Here is a 25,156-nt window from a genome sequence, read left to right on the forward strand (position 1 = left end):
CATTATACTGGTATTTGTTGGTCTCCAGTGTCTTGGGAGCAGTTAGAAGAAAAAATGAAAAACTATGGAACTGTAACCCATACCAGACTTTAAACTGTGTTCTATAACTGTTTGTTAAAGTATACTTGTAAATTTACTGCTTTTTTATATATATATTTCACAATACAAAAAAAATTTTAAAAAACCCTGTATATCAAAAGTTTAATCAAAAGTTTGATATAATATACATACAACAGAAAATTTTCTCTAGGTGGTTGCACACAGGTTCAGGTAATTAAAAAGAAAAGCATCCTAATTATTTGACTAAAATGCAAAACACAATAAATGGTAATTCGATAATACATAAAAATAAATGATAATGAAGGTAACACCTATCAAAACTTGCATGCTGCAGCTAAAGTTTATAGTATAAAGAGTTTATAGATTTGAATGCTAGATATATAAGATATTGATCAAAAAAACAGTATCTGATTCAATCTTTCTATAGATGATAAATAATAAAAAACACAATAGACTTACTGCGACTGGATCCTTCTGGTGAAGTTGAGCAGCTGTCACTTGTTTAAATCCACCAGGGTAGCTGTCGGAAGGAGCAAAAAGATTAAAACTGGAAGTAGACCATGGTATGGTATTCTGAAGGTGAACATATTTTGTAACAAGAATATGTTTATTATGAAATAATATTTTTAATGGAAGCTCTGTTTTCATTGTGTTAAAAATTAAGTAATAAACTACACTTTTTGAAAACTATGCTTCTTAGTGGTCAACTACCACTATTTTATAAAGTTTCTTATCTTGGAAATGTTCTTGGCATAACCATTTATATTTCAATCTGAATTTTAAATTATTCATTATTAATTCATTTGTTCATTGATTATGGAGTAGTTTATCATGGCTTGAAATTAAGAAAGAAACAGACATGAGCCAGAATATTTCACTTTCCCTGCTAAAATAGACTAAGGACCTACATGAGCTAGGGATCAGGACTGGGGAAAATGGTGGTAATCTACTTGATTCTAAAGTCAAGCTCATATTCCAAATGGGTCATGACCCTACTTTCTCTTAGAAGCTAGTAAAAGCCACTCGAGCTATTAAAGACCATGTTGGCTTTAAGTAATAAAATATTGATTGTGTTCAGGTCAATCACTATATACAAACTAGATGAACTGGAGATTAAAAAAAGAGATTTGGAATAGTAGAGGAGGCAGCTTAGTAACTTGGATACCTCAGATTCAGGTGTGAATCTAGATTTTGCCAGTGGCTTCCTGTATAATGTCAGGAAACTCATTTTACCTCTCAATATTTGAATTTACTCACCTAAAAAACATGATGGTATCTGCCCCATTTAACCCACAGGGTTTTTATGAGTTGAATGAGAAAATGTTTGTGACCACGCTTTGGAAGTTTAAAAATAAAGACAATGTAGGAATGTTGTATTTCATTACACTGAATACATGAATAAAGCCCTGAAAATTTTCAGGGATAGTGAAAAAAATTTAGAAAGCCAGTGGACTGTGTAAGAAAACCTTATGATTACCTAAACGGGATTCCTGTTACAAGTTTATTTCAATAAGACTTTAAAACATTTTAAAGACAATTTAAAGAACCACGTTTTAGGAACAAAACTTAATAAAATATATCTAGAAATTTACTAAGAAAGAAGGGTAATTTTGAAACTAATATTCTTCCATCTATTTCATGGAATTTCAGTCTCAGAAAAAGAAATACCAGTCTGGACTACTATTCCTATATTCTTTATCTTCCTGGGGGCAAAACAACCTTTCTATCCTCTATACTAAAGATTATCTTTCTAATCTAAATACTGTGATGATAAATTTTAAAAGCATGATATAAAATTTACATTGTATTTTGGGAGTTTAGATTTCACTGCAGGATATGGAGCGGTTCTGAAAAGTTCTAAGTAATGGACTGAGTAAGGGAATGACTTGAGTAAGGTAATACTCAGTTGATTTTTATTAGGGAAAAATTAACTACATTTCTCCTTCCAGTATGGAAGAATCTGGATAGAGTAGGAGAAAATTGGTCTTAAATGCTGGCCAAGACTTTTTCCGTTCAAATTATTTCAATAAACACTGAATGTCTATTATGCTGGGTGCTACACATAGAAAATTATGACAAGATCTTTGGCTCCACTGAAAAAAATGTGTTGAAACAAGTAGTCTATAAACTATACAGAGAAAACTTCATGTCTATCTCTAACTCATGCCAACACATTCTAGGTGACTGAAAAAGTCAAATGTGAGATTTGAAGGTGCACATACACCCAACTTGACCAATGTCTAAAAAAATTAGAAGTGACTATTTATGAAATATCTGGACAGGAGAGGATTTTCTGAGACTGAAAACCATAGCAGAAATCACAAAGAAACAGACATTTAATTATATGAAAATTAAATAACAGCAAAGGACAGCAAAAAAAACGTGGAAAAAGTTAAAAATATGAAAGTGGATTAGTATTTTTAATAGACAAAATGTTGAGAGAGAAAATGATAAGAAAAGCAGTAAGACCTCATGTTGGACAAATTCAAATAACTATAACGCTCCTAGGAGAGGAAATGGATGGGAATTCCTAGCTGATAAACATACAAAAAGGTGTTCAATCTGATTAGATGTAACAAATAAATAACACAAATATAAACAGTCAAATGTCCATAAAAGTAGCAAAGTCCTATTATTATTATTAAACTATTTTTAATGATAATACTGTGCCTGTCCAGTTTTGGAATAACAGAAACTCTTATGCACAGCTAATGCAATATAAACTGAGGTTTGGAAATATCTATTAAAAGACCTGAAAACGATTACATCTTTGATCATGAAATTCACTACAATTTGGAAGTTCTAGTTTAAATAATCTTATATACAGAAAAGGTTTAATGGATAAAGATGTTGTCTACCTCTTCATAAAAGTAAAAATATTAATAAAAAAAATAGAGTAATGATAATCTTATATACAGAAAAGGTTTAATGGATAAAGATGTTGTCTACCTCTTCATAAAAGTAAAAATATTAATAAAAAAATAGAGTAATGATTAAGTATGTCAATCATACTGTGGGCCACTACTAAATAAAAACAATTTACAAAAAGGTTTTTGAGAATTTCATACTAACTTAAAAAGAAGGATATAAACTTGTATAAATATTGATATGTTAAAAGAGTGATGGGATGAGAGATAATTTTCAGTTACTTTTTCAACTTTCCTATATTTTCTAAAATTATCATGTATTAAAATTTTTATAAATAGAAAGGTAAATTTTGAATACATAACTATATTTCAGTGCTATGAACATAATAAAAGTAGTATGTCCAAGGTATCTTGGAGTCATGTACCTGAGAAAAACATGTTCACAACCTTAATACATTCTTATAGGTGTGAACCCATTGTAAATAGGAACTTTTGATGAGGTTATTTTTAGCTAAGGTGTGCCAACTGACTCAAGATGAGTCAATCCTATCACTGGAAGCTTAGAGAGAAGGACTCAGAGAGAAGCCACTGTAGAAGCAAGAAACTAGAAGTTAATAGAACCTGGAAAAGAGAGAATACACTACCATATGCACTGCCATGTGACAGAAAAGCCAAGGAACTCCAAGGATCACCAGCAGCCAGCCCCAAAATACCAATCTTCGAAGAGAAAGCAATGTCTTACTTATGCCTCAATTTTGGACTTCTCCTAGAACCATAAGTCAATACATTCCCACTGTTTAAGCCAACCCATTGTGTGGTATTTGTTTAAGCAGCTGGAAACTAAACAGATTTGGTACTGGAAAATGGATGCCGCTATTACAAATACCTAAAAATATGGACATGGCATTGGACATGGGTTATGAGTAAAGATTGGAAGAATCATGAGGATCTTGAGAAAAAAAGTCTAGATTGCTTTGAAGACTGTTGATAGAAAAATGGACATCAAAAGTACCTCCACTGGGGCCTTAGAAGTAAAAGACGATTGTGTTACTGGAAAATGGAGGAAAAATGATTCTTGTTATACAGTGGCAGAGAACTTGGTGAAATTGTGTCCTTATGTCAGAAGGAAGGCTTATCCTGAAAAAGTGACAAAATTTGAATATTTAGCTGAGGAAATTTCTAAGCAGAGTGTACAAGGTGCATCCTGGTTTCTCTTTTTGCAAAGAAAGAAACAGGAAAACAAAAAGCAATTAATCCTATGGGGATGAGGAAGTAGGGAAGGCATCCCAGAAAAAGTAATTTCTAAGCCAGGTTTTAATGAACAAATAGGAAAGTGCCAGAGAACCTTAGGGTGAAATGATATTCCTGTTAGGGGAACAGCACATGCAAAGGCAGTTAGCAACTTGTTAGCTAAAGGATATTGCCTAAAATGAAGTACTGTGAAGAAGCAGATGTTAATGGGTGCCGATAACTTGCAAGAAACTATGGGGACACTACCAGCTGTTATTTTCCTTCATTTGTAGGAACACTAGAGATAGTACTGCTGTAGCGTTTACCATAGCATTTGTTGTCAATTCTTTCCTTTTTATATCCTTTCCTTTTATACTTCATATGTTATTCTGAGATTTCATATTTCTTTCCTAATTACCCTTCAATTGTATAGAAATTGATTCATGGGTAGAAAGTTGTTAATAGTAGAAATTACTAAAGATGGATATGGATTCATTTTTGCTAAATTAAATAAGACTTCATGAGCATGTTTTAGGGGGAAGAATGAACAAAGGATGGCTAAAGGAATATTGATATAATGATGAAAACAGATGGGCACATCAAAGTTTGCTTGTCTAAGGTGAAGGATGCAGTTGGAAATAAAACAATTTTTATCAAGAATGAAAGATCAACTTTTTAAACAATAACTTGCATGGTAGTGTAGAAGTTATGGTTAATTAAATTTACAGATCTCCTTAAACTGAGGAGCTAACTAACATATTAGATTAGGATCTCAAAACATCTTTAAAGGCTGGAGATAAATTTAACATGGACTAAACATAAGTAGATTAAAGCACAATTAAAACATACAAGGAGGAGGAGACATTGCTGAAGAGCAGCTGCTTGCAAAAGATAGAGGAGTTTTAGCTGACAATAAACTCAGTACATCACGTAAGTGATAAGCCCTTGAAGAAAACTTCTATTGCAATAGAAGCAACTGTCCAAACTGAGTGGTGGAGTAGAGTCTCATTTTACTATAAAGCATCAAAACACATCCAGGAAAGTATATTCAGTTGAGAGTGACCCTAAAAAACAAGGCCGTGCTTAGGGAATAATGACCAAGATACAATGGGAATATGTGAAGGCATGCCAATAAAGAACTTGATGGAATTGGGGGTGCTTACCCTGGGGAAAAGACAAATCAATCAGCACTTTCTAACAACTGACTCAAAATATATAAAGGATACCATAAAGAAGAGATGTTATAATTATCCCACTGTCCCAAAGAAGAAAACTAAGATCATATGAAAGCTACAGGAAAACAAATATGATGACTTAATAGTAAAAAGATCTTTCTGAAAATCAGACCATTTAAAGTTGGAATGAATGGGCTGCCTCATGAGATGAGATCACTATTATTCAAGCACAGACTAACCTACAACTGGAAAGGGATGCTGTGGAGATTTTAGATTTCTCCAACCTTGAGATTTTGCTTACTAGTCCCTTAAACATCTCATGTACTTTCAGACCTTCAGGATTATTCTGGAATCAGCTGTATAATTATAGGAAGCAAAAAGAAAGAACTGGGAAGGATGATTAAAAAAATTAAAATGATCATCATCTCAAACACTAGGGGCTCCCAAGCCAATTGGCCAATTAATCTTCAGGCTTGTTCTTATGAAACTTATTTCTGTAGAAGAGAAGCTAAGCCTACCTATAGTTATGCCTAAGAGCTACTTCCAGAAAATCTCTTCTGTTGCTCAGTTGTGGCCTTTCCCTCTCTAAGCCCAGTTTTGCAAATAAAATCATTATCCTCCCCTCTACATGGGACATGACATCCAGGAGTGAAAGCCTCCCTGGCCACGTGAGACTTGACTCCCAAGGATGAGTCTGGCCCTGGCACCATGGAATCAACAACCCCTTCCTGACTAAAAGGGGGTAAAGAAATGTAACAAAATAAGGTATCAGTGGCTAAGAGAGTTCAAATAGAATTGAGAGGCCATTCTGGAGGTTACTGTTACACACGCTTCAGCTAGATAGTGTTACTTACCATGGTTTGCTAAACTCCACCAACACGATTCCTGTTAACCCTAAAGAACACCCAGGGATCTATCTGAGAATCTATAAAAGTTTCATGTACTAAGTTTACTTTTCAGAAATCTATAACCTCCAGATGGTTCTTATACCAGCTAAGTCTTGAAACCCAGAGGGGCCAGCCTCTCCAAGAATATCAACTAGTTCCATCCCCCTACCCTATATTGTTGACACCCTTTTCCAACACAAAAAAGTTAGAATGGGCAGAGCCCAATTATGCCTAAGATTGGGAGAAGGATCAAAGGAGAAGGAAGGGTTATAACAAAGAAGACAGGATTTAACAAATGAGTATGACAACTAAATCATTATATTGATATTTCTTTTAGTCTCCAGTCTCTTGGAACAGCTAGAAAGAAAAACCTGAAATTGGGGAATTGTAACTGAACTTTGAAATCTATTCTTTAACTACTTGTACAATGTATTTTGCAATTTATTGCTATTTCATATATATGTTATATTTCATGATTAAAAAATGTTAAAAAAAAGGATCTTTAGTATTCTTAAAGTATAAAATATTTTAACAGACTATCTTCCTTGACAATGGCATTATCTTACCCAGTATGTGAGGAATATACTTTCTGTTCCCATTTGTTTCCAGAAAATGCAATGTGTCTTGTATTCATTATTACAACATGATCTCCACAATCACCTATATTTTTAAAAGAAAAAAGAAAGGATATTTTTTTATGAGAAATTATGACTTTAAGAACAAGTGAAATGATTATTTGCAAAGCTTATCAAAACACAAATACCTTAAAAATATAAAGTCAGTATAACGTCAAAATCCTTGAACAGATTTGCTACTCTTTTACATAAAATCTAAGTATAGAAAGAGGTGGTAGGCCATTTGGAAAATCTCAACACTGGAAGGTAAAAGAAAATTTAACAGAGATGCCAATAAAAGCAATACATCTTTCTAAAGGCAAACTAATGTTATTCCTATTATTTCTTCCCATTAATAATTATACGTCACTAAAATATTTATATTAAGTACCTTTAAATACATTTTTTCCTCTTCAAAACAGAAGAGTAAATAAAAAAGTATGCACATAAAGGTAAAAAAAATTATGTTTTACCAAAGGTAAATTGAGAACAAATGTAAAACATCACTATTGATTATTATTCTTCTCAAATTCAGAGAACAAGAAAGCAGCATGATTTTATGCTTAACTACTGATCTAAGTTTTTTCCAACCATATTAAACTAGTTAAGTTTAAACTGATTCTTTCAACTATGACTACACACATATTTGACAGGACAAATGACTTGAAAATCAAAATACATGTATTAATTTTCCACTGAAGAATACCTCTAATTTTGGTTGCTCATCTTTAAAGAAAATTAAGTTTTTATATATGTCACTATATATGACAAAATAAAGAAATCAGAAACATTTATTAACAGCCTATTTTACTAAGAGAAAAAGAAACTTCAGATTATTCTGGAAACTTTAAGAAAAAACACCACTAAAAAATATGAAGTATAAATAAACACAAATATGAAACTATATAGTACATCATTCTATGAAGAGCTTTCTATTTGAATAACAGTTTTTGGAGACGTTCATAAGGGTAAAGGAAAGAGGATAAAGAAGGTGTGTTGCCTTGGCTATAAGGAAAGGGTATAGAAAGATGTGAAGGAAAGCTCTGGGAAGGTTGCTGTTGGTGCAGCAAAGGATAGTTTGACAGTACTCGGCTAATTAAGTAACTACAGTTTCTGAAAGTGACACATGGTAGACTATTAAGGCAGTTGGGCAAATGAAACTGAAGAGTATATAAAGAGTATAAAGAGTTAGAGAAGCTATCTATACAGGCTCAAAGAATGCTAAAATAACCTAAGCTTTCATCCAGAAATTTTACAACTGCAGAAGCTAATGCCCATTAACACTGAGTGATTTGCCAAAGCTCAGACATCAATTTACCTAACAACTAGCTCAGGCTCTTCATTTATGAATGAAAAGAAACACGTTCAAAGAGTCTGTTTTCCACCTTATTTCTATTTTGACACACACTACATTTTCCATAAAAAACGTTATTAATGGGAAGTTGAGTTTCCATAATAGTTCACAAAGGTTCTTCTAATAAAGTATCTTAAATATTGTATGTGCATATTTAGATACATAAGAACTTTTATTGCCATTCATGGAAATATGACCTACATACCTTATTATTTTCCTGAGAGTTTATAGGTCAATTTTCAAATAAATATGTTTATAGCGATTATGAACACAATGCATGCTCAATAAATATTTAAGTCAATAAATTTTAGAAACAAACCCTTAAGATACTGCATATTTGTACACTGCAACTGTATGCAATTTAAGTTTTTATTTTAGTGACACCTTGTGCATATCAAGTCTTGTTGACGTAAGTTCCCTATTAAATACTGTGACACAAAAAATGTAAGTCAGTCTTTAAAAAGTCAATTCCTAATTTTGTAGTTCAATTATTCTTCACTACTAGAAAAGGATGACTTCACAGGCAGTCACAGCAGTGTTTTTGTATGTTCTAGCAGAATGCTTCTTTTTCAGTACTTAAGGAATAATTTTGCAACAATGACCTGCTTATAAGGAGGCAGAAGTTCATATTAACATGTAAGTGCTTTATTCAAAGAAGGAAATTAGGTGGCTACTATTAATTGTACTTTCCCACAAATTTTGTATCATTTGCATTTCTACAAAGATAAGCTAAGAGATTCATATTTTCTTGCTTATACCACTGCTAAAGAAAAACAATTATGCAGGGAAACCAAACATAGTATAATAGGAATAATGTTATTCCTATTATTTCTTCCCATTAATAATTATACGTCACTAAAATATTTATATTAAGTACCTTTAAATACATTAAAAGACTCACAACATTGAAGTAGAATGAGTCCTAGGTAGGGAAAGAGGTGCGTGGATCTAATCCCAGTTCTGCTGGGATTATGATATAACTAAGTGACAGTGAGAAGGTCACTTTATTCTTCTGATTTTAGTTTTCTCAATTGTCAATGTGGAATGGAAGTTAAACAAAATAGCTAAAGTTTTAAGCAACTAAACAAATTCTATGAATTTGTAATTCTAAGACTATAGCATTCCCCAGCTCTGCAAAAAAAAAAAAAGAGAGAGATTTTTAAAGTAAATAGCTTTATTATTACTGAGAGTATAAATCTACTGATCACTGCTTTACTTTCAAAGTACTCATAAAATATCTATTTAAAAATGTCATTCTATAAAATGTTTCTGCAAGCATCTACTATGGCCCAAACATTGTACTAGGTGTTTGGAAAAAAAAGATTAACATGACAAAACCTTCAGATCTGTATTTTATACTTATAGATTTCAAGGACATGGACTTATTTAATTGCCTTATTAAAATTTTTATTAAATGGAGATAAAAATCACAAGGCTAGAGTAGTAATTAGATGAAATATGGAAAATCATAAATCCTTGCCCTTTTCCAACTCAAATCATCTGGAATAGTCTCCCCCCCAGCTCAACAGATCTAAAAAATCTAACTTTGCTGAAGAGCTAGAGCCCTATCTCAAAGTAATTTCTTCATTCTAAGAACTATTATTCACGAATACATACATTCATTCAACAAACATTTCTCGCACTCCAACTGTGTGTTAAAACTATTATTGCACTGGAAATACAGCCATGAATATAACAGATAAAGTCCCTGCATCCTTGGAACTTAGTGTATTGGTAGAAGTAGACAACAAATACTTATATAATATGACAGGTGATAAAAGCGAATCATACATATATATATATATATATATATATATATTTTTTTTTTTTTTTTTTTTTAAAGACAAGGTAAAGTTATAGAGTGTGAAAGGGGAAGCAAGAAGAAAAATCAAGGAAAGCTCCTCTCATATTGTTAACTGACTGAGCAGAAATCTGAAAGATGTGAAGGAGTAAGCCATGGAGATATCTGAGAAAAAGCACCGAGAAAGAGAGGAAAGAATATGAAAAGGCCCTATGAAAAGCATGCGCTTGGGAGGCAAGTTCAAGTAATACCAATAGGCCTATGTGGCTAGAGTGTATTGCTCAAGGGACAGAAAGATAGGAAATAAAATTTGAAAAGTACAGGAGCCACATCATATATGTTCTTGCAGGGTACTGGCAGAACAGGCTTTTATTCTGACTTTCATTTGGAAAATACAATTGTAGCTGCTTTTGTGGAGAAGAGAAAAAAACATGGTAGGGCAATGGTGGAAGCAGTGGGATCGATAAGGAGGCTACTGAAATTATCCCAGATAGAGAGTACAGTGGTTTCAAACTAGAGTAGAAGTGATAGAGATGATGAGAGATGGCCAGTATTCATATATATACTTGTTCTTTTTTTTTTGCATGGGCAGGTACCAGGAATCGAACCCAGGTATCCGGCATGGCAGATGAGAATTCTGCCTGCTGAGTCACAGTGGCCCGCCTGAATATATGTTTTTATTTTTTCCATTTTTTTTTTTTATAGCTCAGATGCAGCTTCATTCAGTGTTTTAACATGATTACTTTACAATTAGGTATTACTGTGCTGTCCATTTTTGAGTTTTTGTATCTAGTCCTGTTGCACAGTCTGTATCCCTTCAGCTCCAATTACCCATTATCTTACCCTGTTTCTAACTCCTGATGGTCTCTGTTACCAATGACATATTCCAAGTTTATTCTCGAATGTCGGTTCACATCAGTGGGACCATACAGTATTTGTCCTTTAGTTTTTGGCTAGACTCACTCAGCATAATGTTCTCTAGGTCGATCCATGTTATTACATGCTTCATAAGTTTATTCTGTCTTAAAGCTGCATAATATTCCATCGTATGTATATACCACAGTTTGTTTAGCCACTCGTCTGTTGATGGACATTTTAGCTGTTTCCATCTCTTTGCAATTGTAAATAACGCTGCTATAAACATTGGTGTGCAAATGTCCGTTTGTGTCTTTGCCCTTAAGTCCTCTGAGTAGATACCTAGCAATGGTATTGCTGGGTCGTATGGCAATTCTATATTCAGTTTTGTGAGGAACCGCCAAACTGCCTTCCACAGTGGTTGCACCATCTGACATTCCCACCAACAGTGGATAAGTGTGCTTCTTTCTCCGCATCCTCTCCAGCACTTGTCATTTTCTGTTTTGTTGATAATGGCCATTCTGGTGGGTGTGAGATGATATCTCATTGTGGTTTTGATTTGCATTTCTCTAATGGCCAGGGACATTGAGCATCTCTTCATGTGCCTTTTGGCCATTTGTATTTCCTCTTCTGAGAGGTGTCTGTTCAAGTCTTTTTCCCATTTTGTAATTGGGTTGGCTGTCTTTTTGTTGCTGAGTTGGACAATCTCTTTATAAATTCTGGATACTAGACCTTTATCTGATGTGTCGTTTCCAAATATTGTCTCCCATTGTGTAGGCTGTCTTTCTATTTCCTTGATGAAATTCTTTGATGCACAAAAGTGTTTAATTTTGAGGAGCTCCCATTTATTTATTTCTTTCTTCAGTGCTCTTGCTTTAGGTTTAAGGTCCATAAAACCGCCTCCAATTGTAAGTTTCATAAGATATCTCCCTACATTTTCCTCTGTTTTATGGTCTTAGACCTAATGTTTAGATCTTTGATCCATTTTGAGTTAACTTTTGTATAGGGTGTGAGATACGGGTCTTCTTTCATTCTTTTGCATATGGATATCCAGTTCTCTAGGCACCATTTATTGAAGAGACTGTTCTGTCCCAGGTGAATTGGCTTGACTGCGTTATCAAAGATCAAATGTCCATAGATGAGAAGGTCTATATCTGAGCACTCTATTTGATTCCATTGGTCGATATATCTATCTTTATGCCAATACCATGCTGTTTTGACCACTGTGGCTTCATAATATGCCTTAAAGTCTGGCAGCGTGAGACCTCCAGCTTCATTTTTTTTCCTCAAGATACTTTCAGCAATTCGGGGCACGCTGCCCTTCCAGATAAATTTGCTTATTGGTTTTTCTATTTCTGAAAAGTAAGTTGTTGGGATTTTGATTGGTATTGCGTTGAATCTGTAAATCAATTTAGGTAGGATTGACATCTTAACTATATTTAGTCTTCCAATCCATGAACACGGTATGCCCTTCCATCTATTTAGGTCTTCTGTGATTTCTTTTAGCAGTTTTTTGTAGTTTTCTTTATATAGGTTTTTTGTCTCTTTAGTTAAATTTATTCCTAGGTATTTTATTCTTTTAGTTGCAATTGTAAATGGGATTCGTTTCTTGATTTCCCCCTCAGCTTGTTCATTACTAGTGTATAGAAATGCTACAGATTTTTGAATGTTGATCTTGTAACCTGCTACTTTGCTGTACTCATTTATTAGCTCTAGTAGTTTTGTTGTGGATTTTTCCGGGTTTTTGACATATAGCATCATATCGTCTGCAAACAGTGATAGTTTTACTTCTTCCTTTCCAATTTTGATGCCTTGTATTTCTTTTTCTTGTCTAATTGCTCTGACTAGAACCTCCAACATGATGTTGAATAATAGTGGTGATAATGGACATCCTTGACTTTTTCCTGATCTTAGGGGGAAAGTTTTCAATTTTTCCCCATTGAGGATGATATTAGCTGTGGGTTTTTCATATATTCCCTCTATCATTTTAAGGAAGTTCCCTTGTATTCCTATCTTTTGAAGTGTTTTCAACAGGAAAGGATGTTGAATCTTGTCAAATGCCTTCTCTGCATCAATTGAGATGATCATGTGATTTTTCTGCTTTGATATGTTGATATGCTGTATTACATTAATTGATTTTCTTATGTTGAGCCATCCTTGCATACCTGGGATGAATCCTACTTGGTCATGATGTATAATTCTTTTAATGTGTTGTTGGATTCGATTTGCTAGAATTTTGTTGAGGATTTTTGCATCTATATTCATTAGAGAGATTGGCCTGTAGTTTCCTTTTTTTGTAATATCTGTGCCTGGTTTTGGTATGAGGGTGATGCTGGCTTCATAGAATGAATTAGGTAGCTTTCCCTCCACTTCAATTTTTTTGAAGAGTTTGAGCAGGATTGGTACTAATTCTGGAATGTTTGGTAGAATTCACATGTGAAGCTGTCTGGTCCTGGACTTTTCTTTTTAGGAAGCTTTTTAATGACTGATTCAATTTCTTTACTTGTGATTGGTTTGTTGAGGTCATCTATTTCTTCTTGAGTCATAGTTGGTTGTTCATGCCTTTCTAGGAACTTGTCCATTTCATCTACATTGTTGTATTTATTAGCATAAAGTTGTTCATAGTATCCTGTTATTACCTCCTTTATTTCTGTGAGGTCAGTGGTTATGTCTCCTCTTCCATTTCTGATCTTATTTATTTGCATCCTCTCCTTCTTTTTGTCAATCTTGCTAAGGGCCGATCAATCTTATTGATTTTCTCATAGAACCAACTTCTGGTCTTATTGATTTTCTCTATTGTTTTCATGTTTTCAATTTCATTTATTTCTGCTCAAATCTTTGTTATTTCTTTCCTTTTGCTTGCTTTGGGGTTAGTTTGCTGTTCTTTCTCCAGTTCTTCCAAGTGGACAGTTAATTCCTGAATTTTTGCCTTTTCTTCTTTTCTGATATAGGCATTTAGGGCAATAAATTTCCCTCTTAGCACTGCCTTTGCTGCGTCCCATAGGTTTTGATATGTTATGTTTTTGTTTTCATTCGCCTCGAGGTATTTACTAATTTCTCTTGCAATTTCTTCTTTGACCCACTCGCTGTTTAAGAGTGTGTTGTTGAGCCTCCACGTATTTGTTAATTTTATGGCACTCCGCCTATTATTGATTTCCAACTTCATTCCTTTATGATCTGAGAAAGTGTTGTGTATGATTTCAATCTTTTTAAATTTGTTAAGACTTGCTTTGTGACCCAGCATATGGTCTATCTTTGAGAATGATCCATGAGCACTTGAGAAAAAGGTGTATCCTGCTGTTGTGGGATGTAATGTCCTATAAATGTCTGTTAAGTCTAGCTCATTTATAGTAATATTCAGATTCTCTATTTCTTTATTGATCCTCTGTCTAGATGTTCTGTCCATTGATGAGAGTGGTGAATTGAAGTCTCCAACTATTATGGTATATGTGTCTATTTCCCTTTTCAGTGATTGCAGTGTATTCCTCACGTATTTTGGGGCATTCTGGTTCGGTGCATAAATATTTATGATTGTTATGTCTTCTTGTTTAATTGTTCCTTTTATTAGTAGATAGTGTCCTTCTTTGTCTCTTTTAACTGTTTTACATTTGAAGTCTAATTTGTTGGATATCAGTATAGCTACTCCTGCTCTTTTCTGGTTGTTATTTGCATGAAATATCTTTTCCCAACCTTTCACTTTCAACCTATGTTTATCTTTGGGTCTAAGATGTGTTTCCTGTAGACAGCATATAGAAGGATCCTGTTTTTTAATCCATTCTGCCAGTCTATGTCTTTTGATTGGGGAATTCAGTCCATTAACATTTAGTGTTATTACTGTTTGGATAATATTTTCCTCTAACATTTTGCCTTTTGTATTATATATATCATATCTGATTTTCCTTCTTTCTACACTCTTCTCCATACCTCTCTCTTCTGTCTTTTTGTATCTGACTCTAGTGCTCCCTTTAGTATTTCTTGCAGAGCTGGTCTCCTGGTCACAAATTCTCTCAGTGACTTTTTGTCTGAGAATGTTTTAATTTCTCCCTCATTTTTGAAGGACGATTTTGCTGGATATAGGAGTCTGGTTGGCAGTTTTTCTCTTTTAGTAATTTAAATATGTCATGCCACTGTCTTCTAGCTTCAATGGTTTCTGCTGAGAAATCTACACATAGTCTTATTGGGTTTCCCTTGTATGTGACAGATTGTTTTTCTCTTGCTGCTTTCAAGATCCTCTCTTTCTCTTTGACCTCTAACATTCTAACTAATAAGTGTCTTGGAGAATGCCTATTTGGGTCTATTCTCTTTGGGGTGCGCTGCACTTCTTGGATCTGTAATTTTAGGTCTTTCATAAGAGTTGGGAAATTTTCAGTGATAATTTCTTCCATTAGTTTTTCTCCTCCTTTTCCCTTCTCTTCTCCTCTGGGACACCCACAACACGTATATTTGTGCGGTTCATATTGTCCTTGAGTTCCCTGATACCCTGTTCAAATTTTTCCATTCTTTTCCCTATAGTTTCTGTTTCTTTTTGGAATTCAGATGTTCCATCCTCCAATTCACTAATTGTAGCTTCTGTCTCTTTAAATCTACCATTGTAGGTAGCCATTGTTTTTTCCATCTTTTCTACTTTGTCCTTCACTCCCATAAGTTCTATGATTTGTTTTTTCAGTTCTTCTATTTCTTCTTTTTGTTCAGCCCATGTCTTCTTCATCTCCTCCCTCAATTTATCGATTTGGTTTTTGAAGAGGTTTTCCATTTCTGTTCGTATATTCAGCATTAGTTGTCTCAGCTCCTGTATCTCATTTGAACTATTGGTTTGTTCTTTTGACTGGGCCATATTTTCAATTTTCTGAGCATGATCCGTTATCTTCTGCTGGCCTCTGGGCATTTAATCAGATTTCTCTGGGTGTAAGACCCCGCAGGTTGAAAGATTTTTCTGTGAAATCTCTGGGCTCTGTTTTTCTTATCCTGCCCAGTAGGTGGCGCTCGTGGCGCTCATCTGTCTGCGGGTCCCACCAGTAAAAGATGCTGTGGCTCCTTTAACTGGAAAACTCTCGCTGTGGGGGGGGGTCGCCAGCCAAAGTGGCTTGGGGGAGTGCCAATCCTAATCTCCCAGCCGGCCCGGGGATCCGCGGAAGGGGAGGGTCGCCAGCCTCCGCGGCTTGGGGGAATGCCTGTCCAAATTTCCCAGACGGCCCGGGGCGCCAAGCATGGCGGGGGGGCGTCAGCCGCCGCGGTTTGGGGAAGTGTCTATCCACCGTTCCCAGCCGGACCGGGAAGCCACGTGTTTGGAAGGGACCCCGGTCGCCGTTCTCCGTGGCTTGGGGATCTCCGATACAATTCTCCCAGCTGGTCCGGGGGGCCGCCCGTGGGGGGGGCGGCGCCAGCCGCCGCGGCTTGAGGGGACCGCCTGTCCAATTCTCCCAGCTGGCCCGGGAAGGAGGGAGGGAGGGACTCCGGCCGCCTGCCGCCCCGGCCCAGGGAAGCCCGTGCCCCTCGGCGATCTCACCAGAGCGGGTTCTCCCAGCCAGTCAGCCGTTCCAGAATGGGGTACGCTGTCTTCTTGGTCTCTGTCGTGGCTCCGGGAGCTGTTCTGAATCGTTTCTACTTTTCTAGTAGCTGTTCTGGAGGAGGAACTAAGACCCGCACATCTTACTAAGCCGCCATCTTCTCCAGAAGTCCCTCATATATATTTTTAAATATACATTTATGGGGTATTAGCCAAACAGGAGTCACAGATGAAGCAAAGGCTTTTAACCAGAGCAACTAGAAAAATAGAGATGCTATTAATTAAGATGTAGAAAATTGGGAAGGAACAAGTTGTTTGGGTAGAGAAGACCAGGAGCAAGAAATCTTTAAATGACCTTATTCTATTGAAGAGATGTATTAGACATCCAACTGGATTTGCTGAGTAGAATTTTGCTATTCAAGTCTGGAATATAGAGAAGGGGTCAAAATTGGAGATATAAATTTGGGAGGCATTAGCCCACAGAGATAAAATTTACAGGCATAAAAACTAAATGAGATCATTTAAGTTTTGTTAAAAGCTTTAAGGACTGGGCCTGGGGCAGACCCAACTTTTAGTGAGAGGAATACAATAAGGAGTTTAGAAAGCTGAAAATAGCAAAGGGGGCCAAGAGAGAGGAATTAGCAAGAGGGAAAGAAATGGAGAGAATGGCATCTAGAAAAGCAAGTGAAAATGTGCTTCAAGAAGAAAGTCTTCACATGAAAATTAGTTTGGTGTTTGAAAAAAGCTAATAGCAAGAAACCAAGTAAGACAAGGAGTAAAAGAACATAACTAAAGGCAATACATAAACCTTGGATGGATACTAGTTTAAAAAAAAATTGGATCTGGCAGTATGGTCACTCAATGCCTTAGTTAAGTAAAATCAATCAAAACTCCTTTAACATAAACTAAACTCTTCTAGTATGAAAACGCCCTTTTATTCTGTTTTGTTTTTTAAAATGGATACAGAAGAACAAATCTGTTACTTCAAAACCAGAAAAAATAAACTTTTGTTGCCTACTCAGGTCTCTAAATCTTTCTGGGGAAAAGGGTTTTTAGAAGAGAAGGCAAGTTGAATTCCTCCTTTCAAAAATCTCCTATTCAAATCCAATTGCTGCCACATGAAGAGACATACACTATGAGTGACCATTTAAAGGCTAAAACAGGGTACTTCTGAGAGTAAAAGGAGGTACTGTTCATTTTGCTGGGACAATGAAATAAACTGGGATTGTCCCAGGTAAACTGGTCTGCATTGTTTTCCAATGAATCAGCCAAATTCAGCTTAATGCTCTAGCAGGTTTTTAGCAAGAATAGAATAAGGGTTCCTCAGAAATACAATAAAAAATGGGGGTCCTGAAAAGTAACGCAGCCAAACTTCTTTAAGATTCTATCCTGGCATGGAAACCATGGATGTTAACGACAAACAGGTCTAAAATGATACTCACTCAGTTGATGATACACAGGTTTGTGCAATCCTTGAAGCTTTAATGATGCCATAGCAGCAAGTTTGCCAGGGGGCTGCATTTTTGCGTCTAAGAGATACCACACTCGAGCAAAAGTGGCCCATTGCTTGCAAAACAAACAAGAGGAAAATCGCAAAGAAAATTCTAATTAAAACAGAAATAAATGAATTTATTATTATACTATCACATGTATTCTACAGTTAATGTCAATAATTACATTGAAAAAATCTTGAGAAGAAGTTTTTTGTTTTCATTTCTATGTCTGGAAAAAGGGGCCTTTTCTCATTCTTCTGGAATGGTTACACAGTAATTTTTCCTGCCTGCTTTGCTATTAGCGATATGGAATATGCTTTCTTAAAACATTCCAAAATATATTTCCTTTTACATTATGACTTATGTTTCTTGTTATCACAGGGAACAGAATCTGGTTAACAAGAAGCTCTTATGAAAGTAGAAGCTGTTTATGAAGGACCTCAAAAACATTTTGAGATTAGTAGGTACATTATTATGAAAGCTGAGTGGCCACTTGGGAACTGAAGCCTATCTAGGAGTTCAACCCCAACGGAGAGTTATACTGCAGAATATATTTAGGAAAGTATAGGTAGATGATAATGAATAAATTTAAAAACTTTCAACTTTAAAACCTGCCTTGAATAGACATCTTTAGGCTGCCTCAGGTATAGACCACAACCTTTGCAGTTTTCCTCAGTGGCTTCACATTCAAAGAAATACAGCTGGCTGGCTGGTTTTATTTTAAATTTAATTATCATAAACTTCAAATCAGCCTAAAAAACTGATGAACAACTGTACTACTTTTCTCCATTTCTCATTTTTTAAGTCTCTATCTCATTCTCCTCACACAACTTTTGCCAGATTTAGCTCTAATCATATATTTTGATGCTACTGTAAATGATTGTTGCTAGTAAATAGAAATAAACTTCATTTTTTTCAATACTGATCTTATATCATGTGTTCTTTTTGTGCAAGCCTGTTACACTTATCAATTCCAGTAGCTGTTTGTAGATACCATGGGATTTTCAACATAGATGATCATATTCTCTGCAAAAAAACACAAAAGTGTCTTCTCCTACCCTTTTACTATCATTCTCAGCTTATGAACTAATTTCATTAAAACAAAAGATTAAGAAAAAAGAAAACTGAAATGAGAATTTATACTCTCATCAAAACAATAAATACACTAGTATTTGCACCCATCTATTCCTTTTTTCATTCCTACTGCTAAATTCATTTGTTATTTTCCTGTCCTAAATTTTTACCTTGTCAGCAGCATCTGACAGAGTCACCAGGCTTTTTATCTATTAAAACATTTGTCTCCCATATCCCCACATTCTCCTGGTGTTCCTTTTCAGCGTCACTTTACTTTCCATTTCAGTAGAGTACCTCTATTCACCCAGTTGATGTTTTGTCAGTTCCACATCCAAAATATATTTCACATGCACTCACTCATGTATCTGTTACTGTCATCCTAGCTCATTCAATCCATCACCATCTCTCACATGGTGTGTAACATCCTCCTAACTCTAGTCTCTCTGCTTCTAAGAGTCTTGTCCCATTCCTCAAAGCTTTACCCAAACCTTTTCATCACCATTTACAATAGAATTGGGAAAAAGGAAAGAATATTGATTATCATTATGCTTATTCAACATTGCTTTCGAAGTTCTAGAAAATGCACTGCCAAAATGAAATATTGGTATAAACACTAGAAGAGGATAGTTTTTCCCTCTTGAAAGGATAAAACAAGAAATGGAGACAGGAATAAAAACAGGCCAATTGCAATACCAAAAAAGATGTGAACAAATGGAAAGATATATGATGTCCTTGGATGAGAAGACCATTTATTACAAAGACAGCAATTCTAAAAAAAATTATATAAATAAAATGCAAATTCTAATTAGCACCCCAAAAGCTGTTTTCATTTTCAGTTAGATATTACAGTCTTAAGAATCATCTGGAAAAATATATGTATAAATGATGTAGGATAGCCAAGAAAGTTATTATGAAAATAGTATTAATGAGGAGAAATGGTGGGTTTGCTATACCAGATTTAAAAATACTCTAAAGCCACTGTATCCAAAATAGTCTATTATTGGCAAAGGAAGAGACCAGGAGATAAGAAAAACATGACAGAGTATGCAGAAATAGATCTCATAAATTTAGGAACTTAATATATGACACCAGGGGGTAATTCAACAGCATGAAGAATAGTTTTCTTAACAAACAGTGCTAGTATAACTGGTTATCCACCAGGAAAAAAAGAAAGTTGGGAGCCTTCCCTATAGTGTATACTAAAATAAATCCCAGACAGATCATGGATTAAAAAAATTGAATACACAAAAATTTTAGAAGCAAAATTATGTGAATAACCTAGAGGTTAAAAGACTTTTGCCCAATATAGGAAACTGAGAAGTTATTTAAAAAGAAAAGAAAAAAGATGTATCTGATGACATTCAAAAACAAAGTATGGCCATACAAAATTAAATGACATAATAGATTAAGAAAAAATATTTGCATGGAATATGACAGAAAAGGGGTCATTGTTTATTATTATACCAAGAGCTAGAAAAAAGTGATAAGAAGACAGAATCCACTTAAAATGGACAAAGAAAAATCAACAGGCAATTCATAGAGAAGCTCATCCAGAAGTTCAAAAAAGTTGTATGAACTGATGCTCAATCTCATTAACGTTAGATATAAATAAGAGAATATCACTTTGCTATTTTCATACCGACAAAGTTATAATACAAGATTGCTGGTAGAGACCCAAGGAAAAGATACCCTCATATGTTGCTGGTGGAATGTAAATTGCTACAGCATTTTTTAAAGCAATCTAATAAACTCTCACTTTCAAAACAAAAACAAAAACAAATGCTCTCATGCAGCAATTCCACTCCAGAGAACCTGTCCTAGAGAAACAAAAACACTAGTGTATAAAGATATAATAATAACGGATGCTTATTACTGCATTGTTTGTATAGGCCAAAAAAAACCAACTGGAAATAGTGCAGATTCATCAGTAGAGGAATGATTAAATCACTTACCAGTACGGCACATCAGCAGCCATTAAAAATTTAGTTAGTCCTATATTAATGGATCTTTTCCACCAGAAATATGCTGTGATTTCTCCCATCTTAAAAAAGCCTTTTTTTAGGCCTCAATAAGAATGACTGCAATGAACTACATTATATCAAATATATTTAAAACCATGAGTTCACAATGATTAAAAACTTCATTATTTTGAATACTATTAAAGGGAAAAAAATCAAACATGTATCTGGCCTTTCATATAAAATTTATTTTGGGTCACCAAATAGTAGATGAGGAGTTTCTCTGTATAGAAGTATTCCAGAAGAATGACAGAATTAAAATATTTGAACCTTTAATAAATGAATGGATCTCTACAATTATCAGTGCTACTAATATCACAAAGATAGACAACTTGATACTATTTGGCTCCTGAAGGAAGAACAAAACAGTACGTATGATGTAATCTCCCCGCCACCCTCAAAGAAGAATTAAACCACAAGATTAAGAAAATTTTAAGAAATTTTGAAAAAGATGCAATCAGAAAATCTGAACGGTGGGAACTCTATAAGACTAAAAACTTATTTCTTCAACACATTGCAAGGGAAAGGAACCTATTTATTAACAGAGACTTAAAAGACATAGAAACAAATTGTAATATAATACAGAATATTTGGATCTTGATTTAAATAAGCAAACTGTTAAAGTACTATGTGTTGTTACAATATATACAATACATACAAGACAACTAGAAATGTGAACATTTACTGGATATTTGATATATTAGGAATTACAGTTAATTTTTATTTTAGTTTTGATAAGTAGATTTGGGATTAATTTTTTAATGAAATTTTATTGAGCTATATTCACACACCATGCAACCCATCCAGAGTATACAATCAACGGCTCACGGTAGGGATTATGTTTTTTTAAAGTCCTTATATTTTAGAGAATATATTGAAAGATTTACTTGTGAAATATGGTCTGGGATTTACCTCAAAACAATAAGGGAGAAAGATGTGGGATGGTATTATCGGGTGTGAGTTTGTTTGAAACTGGATGATGTCTACTTTTAGATATGCTAGAAATGCTCCATAATGAAAAGTTAAACAAACTCTTGATTTCACTTTCCCACTGACAACTACTTCATTTCTTTGCTATTTTTTTGCAGCAAGACTATACCAAACAATTGTCTTTAATCCAGTTTCTCTCTCCCCATTCTGTCATTAAACTGGCTTGTCCTCCTACATCTATCACCATTACTCTACTGTCAATGTAAGCATGACTTTAACACTTTTAAATCCACTTGTCAATTCTAAGTCTTCAGTATAGCTGATTATTCCTTCCTTCTCTGCAGGGATTAATTCTTTCTTCACTTGATTTCCAGGACACCACCCTCTGTTGGTTTTTTTCTACCTTACTGGTTCTCGCCTTATCTGGTGCCTCTTCCATGTGCCAGAGTTCAGTTCTTAATCTTGAGTTCTTAGCTCTTCCCTATCCATACTCACTTCCACAAAGACTTCATATAGTTCCATACTTTAAATGTCATTTGTATGCTCATGATTCTCAAAATTATAGCTCTAGCCTGGACCTCATTCCCAAACACTAGATTTGCATCCAGTAACTCTCCTGGCATCTACACTACAGTGCTTCTTAAACCACCTGCAGTGAAAGACCAATTTTTTCCCCAAACCATTGCAGACTAATACTTTGATAAATACACACATACAGTAAAAATGATGCTACAATGTCAGATTGCTATAAAAGCTTTTAAATGCTTACTTTCACTTTCTGTATTTTCCTCATCATGGATGGGTTACAAACAATTTAAAGAAGGAAAAACACTTGGAGCAACGCTTGACCAAGAGGCATTTTATAGCAACATATCTAAAACTGGACTCCTGCTCATTCACTGGAAATCTGTTTCAACTCAGCTTTTTCTACCTCGGTTAGGCCATGTCATTTCAGTCGCTCAATACAAAAAACCTTGGGATAATCCTTGCTTCTTCTTTTTCTGTTTCCCTTAGGAAATTCTATTGGCTCCACCACATCCAGAACCCCACCACTTTTCAACACTGTCCTGTTACTAGCCTAATTTGTGCCACCATCATCACTAGCCGGTATTACCGTGATAGCATCCACATGGACTCTTTGCTTCTATGCTCTACCAATCCCCATCTCTGAACAGTCTAGTACCAACCTAGCAGCCAGAGTGCTCCTTTAAACACCTAAGCCAGAGCATGTTACTTCTTGGCTTAAAACTGTCCAACAGATCCTCATTTTACTCAAAGTAAAACACAATGGTCTTACAATGGTCTACAATGCCCCCATGTGATCTGTCATTAGCTCTTTGACCTTACATGCTAATATTCTTTCCCTCTCTTACTCAAGCCACACTAACTTTCTTGCTGAACCTCAGGCAGGCTAGGCAAGGTCCTACCTTAGGGCTTTTCTAACAGCTGTTCTCTCTGCCTTCCCTGAGACATGCATTTGGCTAACTTCTCCTTTAAGTTTCTGCTCAGATCTCCCCATCTCACTGCGACCTATCAGCACAACTCTATTTTATACTGCAGATTGCTCCCATCCTCACACTTCTAATTCATACTTACACTGTTCTTCTTATATTTTCTCCAGAATAATCACCACCTTTTAGTAATAAATAATTTATTTATTATCATATTTACTACCTATATTCGCAAAAGATAGATGCTCCAGGAAGGCAGAGATCTTTGTTTTGTTCACTGATACTTGTCAAGCACCAGAAACAATCTCACACACAGTGGGCATTCAATAAATATTGGTTAAACTAACAGAATTTTCTTTAACAGTAACTCACACTGTTAAAAGATACTGGGTTTCTGGACCATTAAAATCCCTAAGTCATTTTCCATATACTAAATTATTTTCCCCATCCTATCCTTAGGCCACTAGCATACTAATGCTTCCGGAGCATTTAACGTATTAGACATAAGTGCTTTGTATGCATTTTCTTATTTGAGCTAAATACATTCCTCTATTTTATAAGTGAAGAAATTGTGACTTAGAGATTGAGTACCTTGCCCAAAGACTGGAATCCAGATCTGCCTAATTCCAGAGCCCATGCTTTCAAATACACTATTCTATTGGTGTATATATCTATCTCTATCTCTGTGCAATTTCATCTTGCTAAGGTAACTCACTCTCTATGAGAGTAAGTCCACTGATGTCTTTTGCTCATTCCCACCTTGGCGCTTCTACTAACTAGGTTTTGCTCACAAACTACACACCACTCTATTTTCCCTCTCCGACCTTGAAGCTCCATAATGATGCTGTCACAACCCCTCTCCCACCAGATGTGCTCTCACCTACGAATTTCGCTTGTTCCTTACTTCAATTAGTAACTCAGGTTATCTTATATTATGTAGATATTTGCCATTCTTTTCTTTTGTCCCTACAGTATTATAAGCGTATCTGAAGGCGCAAAGAACCTTTTTTTCTTCACTTTGTTCGTTCCCACAGAAATCACCACATACACGTTCACAAAGAAAGGCAGCTTGCTTTTGTTTGTATGGACGAACAGAGGCGGAAAAGAGACATGAAAAGGGCTGGAAGAAAAGAGGAGGGGACGAGGAGCAAGAAAAGACCAACGAAGCAAGTGGTGGACAGTCACGACCTTTTTGCCGGCCCTTTCCCGAGACACTTCCTGGCCGAAGATCTCGGAACCCTAGGCATCTCGGCTTCACTACTGAATCCACCGGAACCATCGTTCTCTTTCTGCAAGTGTAATGAACCCATCAAACCAGAGCTCACCTGGGGTGCCCTAGAAAAACTCGACATGTCTTCCCATCAGTAGTTCTACCAGGACCTAGGGCCGGTCACGCAGCAACACTAGCCCGTCAGGAAACGTTCAGAGCCAAGCATGACAGTTCCTACACTCAACTGCTCATCTGCGTCTCCGCTTTTCCTGGGTCCCCTCTAATCCTCCCACCGTAGTGATTTTGTCATGAAAGGAGAAAGTAATGTAATTATTAAGATCACGATTCCTCCCAAATACTCCATTTGCTGAAAAAACTGCGGGAAAGCGATGGGAGTTACACAATTTCCAGCCGACCTAAGCGGAAAGGAACCGGAAATGCGTCAGCAGCGCGCGGCTGTTTGGATGTGGAAGCCGGGACCTTAAACCGGGGGTCCCACCTGTGATGGATCGGTATCTGCTGCTGGTGATCTGGGGGGAAGGAAAACTGTCCGAGGTCGGCGGACAGGCGGAGCCCGGGTCACGGGCGTCGTCGGTTGAAGGCAGCGAAAAACGGCCTGGTATGTCCTGGA

At 35.6% G+C, this 25,156-nt stretch overlaps 2 protein-coding genes across 2 annotated transcripts in view; one reads left to right on the forward strand and one right to left on the reverse strand.

Annotated features, from left to right (window-relative positions):
* MRPL13 (mitochondrial ribosomal protein L13) overlaps nucleotides 1–24,950 on the reverse strand; it is a 50,572-nt gene extending 25,622 nt beyond the window's left edge. The window contains exons 1-4 of the mRNA XM_077167563.1: nucleotides 24,641–24,950; nucleotides 17,792–17,915; nucleotides 6,786–6,879; nucleotides 520–580 (exon numbers count right to left, since the gene is read on the reverse strand). Coding sequence (XP_077023678.1) covers nucleotides 520–580; nucleotides 6,786–6,879; nucleotides 17,792–17,915; nucleotides 24,641–24,667 — 306 coding nt within the window. The 5' untranslated portion in view covers nucleotides 24,668–24,950. The remainder of the gene's footprint in view (nucleotides 1–519; nucleotides 581–6,785; nucleotides 6,880–17,791; nucleotides 17,916–24,640) is intronic.
* MTBP (MDM2 binding protein) overlaps nucleotides 24,870–25,156 on the forward strand; it is a 138,792-nt gene continuing 138,505 nt past the window's right edge. The window contains exon 1 of the mRNA XM_077167561.1: nucleotides 24,870–25,144. Within this exon, the coding sequence (XP_077023676.1) occupies nucleotides 25,030–25,144 (115 nt within the window). The 5' untranslated portion in view covers nucleotides 24,870–25,029. The remainder of the gene's footprint in view (nucleotides 25,145–25,156) is intronic.

This window comes from Tamandua tetradactyla, chromosome 6, assembly GCF_023851605.1.
Source record: "Tamandua tetradactyla isolate mTamTet1 chromosome 6, mTamTet1.pri, whole genome shotgun sequence".
NCBI lineage: Eukaryota > Metazoa > Chordata > Mammalia > Pilosa > Myrmecophagidae > Tamandua > Tamandua tetradactyla.